The 6684-nt window shown below is 29.7% G+C and overlaps 1 protein-coding gene across 1 annotated transcript in view; it reads right to left on the bottom strand.

Annotated features, from left to right (window-relative positions):
* LOC106465375 (protein N-terminal asparagine amidohydrolase-like) overlaps positions 1 to 5005 on the bottom strand; it is a 14236-nt gene extending 9231 nt beyond the window's left edge. Inside the window, exons 1-4 of the mRNA XM_013925596.2 lie at positions 4875 to 5005; positions 2177 to 2250; positions 1728 to 1781; positions 536 to 589 (exon numbers count right to left, since the gene is read on the bottom strand). Of these exons, the coding sequence (XP_013781050.1) occupies positions 536 to 589; positions 1728 to 1781; positions 2177 to 2250; positions 4875 to 5005 (313 nt within the window). The remainder of the gene's footprint in view (positions 1 to 535; positions 590 to 1727; positions 1782 to 2176; positions 2251 to 4874) is intronic.
* Between the last annotated feature and the right edge of the window lie 1679 nt (positions 5006 to 6684).

Genomic DNA, 6684 nt, shown 5'->3' on the forward strand with positions numbered 1-6684 from the left:
ATGCAATTTCAGGGCCATTTCACAAGTGTGTTGCCTTGAGTTAGACCCAACAAGCATCTTCAGAGGATCAATATCAATTCCAAAATGTCGGCCTCTGCCATCACAGTTTTTAAGGCTAAAGTCACATGAAATAAATTTGCTGAACCATCGTTGACACTTACAAACATTACCATAAACTTCTTTGATATTCTTTGTGGCTATAGAGGCATTATTTCCCTTCTTGTATTCAAACAGCATTACATGCCAAATGTGTGTCTCATCGTGTGCCATCACTATAAGGGATTTGAATATACTAAACTTTACACATTATATAGGCTACACTAATGTGACATTTAGGCAGTTCATTTAACTAATATACATGATGTACGTTTTGGGGGTGGTGGATAAGGAAAGTATTCCAAAACATAACATTAATATCTTGAGGATCTAATACATTTAGAGAACATAACACACTGTTTAGAATTTGAACACAGCTTCTAAAAACACACAAAAATATTAGGTTGGTATTCTTTATGGAGAATTACTAAATACCTACCTATCCCATAAATTATAGGCCAGTTTAATTTCCTTTTCTTGACATTATTCAACTCTGTAACAACAAGATAAATATACAGCACTATCAACTTTATCCATCGGTACAATATTATTAATTCTTATATCGATGTTAAATAAAATTTGCTGTACTTAAGTCTTTTTATATAGTTTCAGAATTTGACACAGAACTACAGGTATTATTTGAAAAAAAAAGGCTTACTGATATATATATATATATATATATATAGAGAGAGAGAGAGAGAGAGAGACACACACACACACAAATATTCAGTTCCGACAATGCTTATTAGTTTCTTGCAGATTATCATAGATACAGCCCTTTCTTTAACACTAGAATCTACATAGCTATTGAGTACATATGATCTTCAAAATATTCTATCATGTGTATTACTTATATATCAAAAGCACACTTGCACACTGCAGAGTGTATGTCTAGCATTATACATTCTGGTATACTCTGTCTGATTATAGCATGATTCTGTTGGGTATAATAGGCCTATCACTGTTTGCTGGGTATCTGTACACCATCTGGTATTCCAATGGTTTTTCCTGAGGTAACTCTCTTTAAGTCACAAGGCTTCATAAGCATGTTCTAGAACACAATGTAAGAATACAAACTGGCTAATTGCTAGTCATCTAGTTTTATATATTGTTTTTCACTTATTCAACAAACATATAAGGTCAGCTAGATTTTATATATCATAGACATATAAAGATGACTAACTAGTACCTCTCTAGTGTGCTTATGTGTTTTTCTTTTACAAATATATACGTATATAAAGCTCTAGTAGTACATGCATGTTATGTGTTTTCTAAGTACCAGAAATCTTTCTACAAGATAAAATCTTCACTTCCACATTATTTCCAAAATAATGAAGTTTACATACATTACACATTTAATATCAACAATATGATGGAAAAACATTCTACAAATTACATGAAACACTTGACAAAAGAAAAGGAACTATAAAGAGCATAAGAGCATGATATAAATAGTTAACACTATGATAAAATTCTGTTTCACAAGTAAGTTTGCTTACAAATTGTATTTAATACAAGAAATTTATAAAGACAAAAAATTCTAAAGCTCTGCATTAGTAAACACATGCAACAGGTTATTCAATAAAAAACTAAATGACATGACATGTTCAAAAAATAACTTTTGTACATACCACACACACAGCATGTGATGAGACTGACATTTTGTGAGAGACTGTTAAATGCATCTGAAAAAAAAAGTCAGTTTTAAAAACATGCATCACAAGGGACAAAGCACAATTGTCAAGTGTTGTCCAGTTATATATATAAAAACACTTGATAACCATTTAAAGAGTGCAGTAGTATTGCATTTCGTGTTCTAGCTCACAGATTTGACATTGTAATGCATGATCAAAAACTAGTCTTTCTACTATTATTTTTTCCTAATATAAACAAGTGATGCTAGGAGACTATGACTAAACACACATACAGAGTAAATACTAAATTTTTCATTTTTTTCTTGAAAGCATTATTTTATTATATGTTCTATTATACAATAGCATTGAGAATTTATCACACCATTAACATATTGTAGTAAAACAATTTTTACCATATAAAATGTAACAACAAGAAGATATTTTACCTAATATATCAAAAACTAACTGTTCAGAATAACCTCTGTCATCAAGAAATCCTCCTATCATATGAAGTTCTAACCTGTAGGAAATAAGAAAATGTTATTACATATACTATAATAAAATGTATCAACTATATAAAGTTTTAAAATATATTAATAAAAAAAATACAAATGTAACTTTTATATATATATTTACCTTTTTTAAAGTTTCATGTACATATTTCAAGGTTCTTAAATGTTTTTTCCATTCTAAATGCTTTTGTTTTAACAATATATTTTCTAGATAAGCTCAGAGCAATAAATAAACCATTTCCTGTAGTAAAGTTGAGGTTGGAGACCTTGTTCTTTTGATCTAGCAGAAAGCTACTACCACTGTCAATACTGTCCCTGTCAACACCAAACTTATTTTTGAGTACTGCCACAGGAACCTTGGACTTCACAGGTGAAGTTACTTCAACATGGTGCTGTCAAGAAATCCACTGTGATTGGACTTCACAGGTGAAGTTACCTCAACATGGTGCTGTCAAGAAATCCACTGTGATTTGACTTCACAGGTGAAGTTACTTCAACATGGTGCTGTCAGAAAATCCACTGTGATTGGACTTCACAGGTGAAGTTACCTTAACATGGTGCTGTCAAGAAATCCACTGTGATTGCATCCACAGCAGCTGTACAGGTTGCAAGTTAAACATCTCAGAACCTTACATATGCAAGATATTTTGGTTTGCAGCTAGATTTTTCTTTGTTTTCATATTTGCATTAAACTACACAAGGGCTATCTGTACAAGCTGCTCCTAATTTGGAAAAAGAGACTAGAAAGAAAGCAACTAGTCAACAGCACCAACTTCCAACTCTTGGGCTATTCTAATCAAAAAATAGCATTTGAATATCATTCTTTATGAATCACTCACAAGCATAATGTGATTTTACAGCAAAGCAACACAAATCATGGGCTCTGGGATACATATTCGATATGCTAATAACTAGGCAACGTCTGGTCCATAATCAAAATAAAATGTGGTTAAGAATAAACATAAAATATAAATTGGTAAGGAAAACATATTGAACAAAAAAAAAGTAACTGATGGTCAAGCCTACTCAGAAATAAATTTTTTAGTCAATTTTGAAACAAACTACTCCCTTAAGAAGATTTTCATATGTTTTCAAGGGTTTCATCCCAATACTGAACATACAGGTATACATATTTTAACTTGGTAAAAGCATTTTTAGAAATAAAATGTCTGTAAACTTTGAATTTCAAATTGGTTTTGTAAAATCCCATTATCAAACTCAGAAACTTTAAAAATTTAATGCTTAACTTTCATATGGTACAGCTATGAAAACTCGGTGAAAGTAAACATGTAAATGCATTTTGTTAAACTGATTTCAAAATATTTTCAATAGTGTAGAAAAATAAATTTATTTTTTATTACAGGCAGTCAAAATAAAGAATTTGCCATTTTGAGAAAATAATAATAAACATACATTTATTTACTGCATCAAAAATGGTTAACCCTCACTTATGTTCCGAAACCAATGTAAGTAATATTAGGTCAAATTTTCTGTTAATTTAATCAGGCACCACCTTAACCCTACCCCATAAACCCCTGTGATACTGATTAATACTAGTTTATAATATTGTAATTTTCTACATAAAAAAACCAGAGCTGATAAAAACTAGAATAATTCAATATTAGTTTTTAGAGTTTTTTGGGGGCAGATACCTAAAAATCTGGAATGATGATGCCTATATCATGTAAAAATTTGATTACATCATGCATAAGTGCTAAAGAAAAATTAAAAAACAAACATGTAAAGTTTCAATATTAAAGTAATACATCTGACCAAGTACAATTAATTCTTACTTAAATAAAATTTTAACTGAGAATAGGAGATATCCAGAGGACAAACAACTGTTGATTGTTAGAAGTTATTCCATGAACTTTTTATCTATTACTGGAATTAATTTTTAATTAAGTTTGTTGTAAAGTTAGTCCTGATATATCTAACAAAATTTGCAACATTCAGTTACATCAGTAAGATACCTAATAATACATGAATACATTTTCAACAGATTCATAACATGGAATACAATTATAGATATCTCAGTGAAATTACACCATTTCTTTTGTTTCACAGTATTATGTAGACACATCAACATGCGAGTTTTCACTTATAACATTAAATTATTTTGCTAACAGAACTAAAAAAAAAAAAGATGAAAAATAGACAAAAATTCACCAAGATATTTATTTAATATATTATTTCCCTAAAACACTATTAACCATGTTTAAACAGAAACAAAGCTGTAAAAACCACAGTAATTTATTCCCAAATACAGAGTAAAATATTTAAAAAGTTTCAGGCATTTAACTTTATTCATATAAAAATAAAAGATGCATTGAAACATGATAAGATATTACACTGGGAAATAATGCAAGCTTAAACATAAAATACTTGGATATTATTCTTTATGATAATATATAAGATGCATACAACTTATTATTACTTCTAAATACAACTAGCAATAACCAAATTTTTAAAACTGGAAGAATGAGCATATACAAAATTAGAAATGTATGAACAAACGTTAAATTTTAACTTTCTAAACTTACCTTAATTACATATTAAGTAACTGTGCAACAATATGGAAAGATAAATACTACATAAACGTTGATGAAAGAAATGGAAGTTGTATTTTTACCTTCCATCTGATGATGATGAGCTAGACATGCGTTTGACTTCTGTAACCATGCTATTGACTCCTTCTTGAACAAGTGACCCATCGAAATGACCCAGGGCCACAACATCAGAGCCTATTTCAATAACATGCATGCATAGAACAATTACAAAATTTTCTGAGATCCCGTTGATTGTGCTAACTCATTTAAAATTAGCAAAATATTCATTAAAATAAAATTATACTGTAAATTCACTATGGGATATAAGCCAAAATTCTTGCTTATACAAAACTGAAATCATTTTTACCAGAGAAATATGAGTCTAAGCAAACACACTAGTCATGCTTCCACGCTGGGCAGAGCTGTCAGTGCAAGCAAATAAATGTCTTAAAATTCAGGAATAATATAATTTTTAGAGATGAATTATGTAATTGATATTAGCAAATCAAATGTAACAACTGGAAACAAGAAATTTTGCTATTTCTTTATCTATATGCCTACAAACAGAAGACAAATATTAGCCCAGAACATTACCCTTTGTGTGAACAAAAGGCCAGAGCATGAAAAATGCAACCAATTCTCAGAATTTCAACAAAAACGTTGTGAACTTAAGATTCTAGTTGTGTCTGATGGTTATTTCAAATGTCTGCATTACATGTTACATCATTACAAATATCTGCATCCTTTATATGGTGAGAAGTCTCTTGTTTGCTGTAATACAGCCTATGTTCACTTGTAAGCTTAACTTTCCAAACCAAATGTTACAGACTATGTCACTGGTACTTTGGTAGGCCTAACATCGAAGACAACGTTTGAAAGGAAATTCCAAAACTAACATTACATACATCTAACTTCCTTAATCGATCACTAACATTAACAAACGTGCTGACCAACTAATTTATTTACTGACTAACTCTCATTACTAACATTGAACTGAGTATCTCATCGATTCCTGCTCCACTTTCCTCTGGCATATATATCATTCTCATTATGATTAGCTTCCTCTAGCAAACACATGTCTAAACTAAAATATTATAATCATATAGCTTACGACAATAACAAAATGCAGTGAAACATTTTAAGTTAGATTCTGAAAGTGTTTTATGTTCTTCTAGAAAATCACTCTTGGCTCAATCATCAAAATGCAAAGTACCTTTTAATTGTATTTTGTTTTCTAATCAAAAATCTAGGTAAGACTAAAAAAAGGTTTTAACCCGTTTCGTTTCTTTAAAACATACTTCAGGATAATAGAACCAAACAAACAAATATTACACAAAAATTAATTTGTATTAACAACTAGATCTGAATGAGACAGGTAAAACTAAAAATCAATTAAGTCTTTTTCCAAAAATTATTATATCAAAATTGTTAGGTTGTAGTTAAGTAAATATTCAACTGCATTTATCAAAGTCTGTCACACTAAGAAGGCTTAGTGCCAAATGATTAGCTTGTATTACATTTAAACAAGACTGAACCTATCATATACATAGAACAATCACAGCTAAAAAAAAAGAAATATGGTCTACACAATCTGTATGATGAATGTGGTTAGTAAAATTTGACAAAACTAGTTGTTTTTTGTCAATATTAGAACAATATTTAATCAAATTCAGAAAAATATTCTTTTGAAATAAAAAATTTTAATGAACTTCAAAAAACTGAACTTACCAAATTATGCTAAGAATATGAAATAGTAAAAAAATTATTTTCTTTAACCCTTTCAAGATGGGTCAGGGGTTAAAGGCCAAGTCATCTCGTCTCTTGACTCTCATTCAAAATTATATTGAACTACTATTTCATGAATTTATGTCAATAAGTTTGGTATCAAACTTT

Source organism: Limulus polyphemus, unplaced genomic scaffold (genome assembly GCF_000517525.1).
Source record: "Limulus polyphemus unplaced genomic scaffold, Limulus_polyphemus-2.1.2 Scaffold1924, whole genome shotgun sequence".
NCBI classification, from domain to species: Eukaryota; Metazoa; Arthropoda; class Merostomata; order Xiphosura; family Limulidae; genus Limulus; species Limulus polyphemus.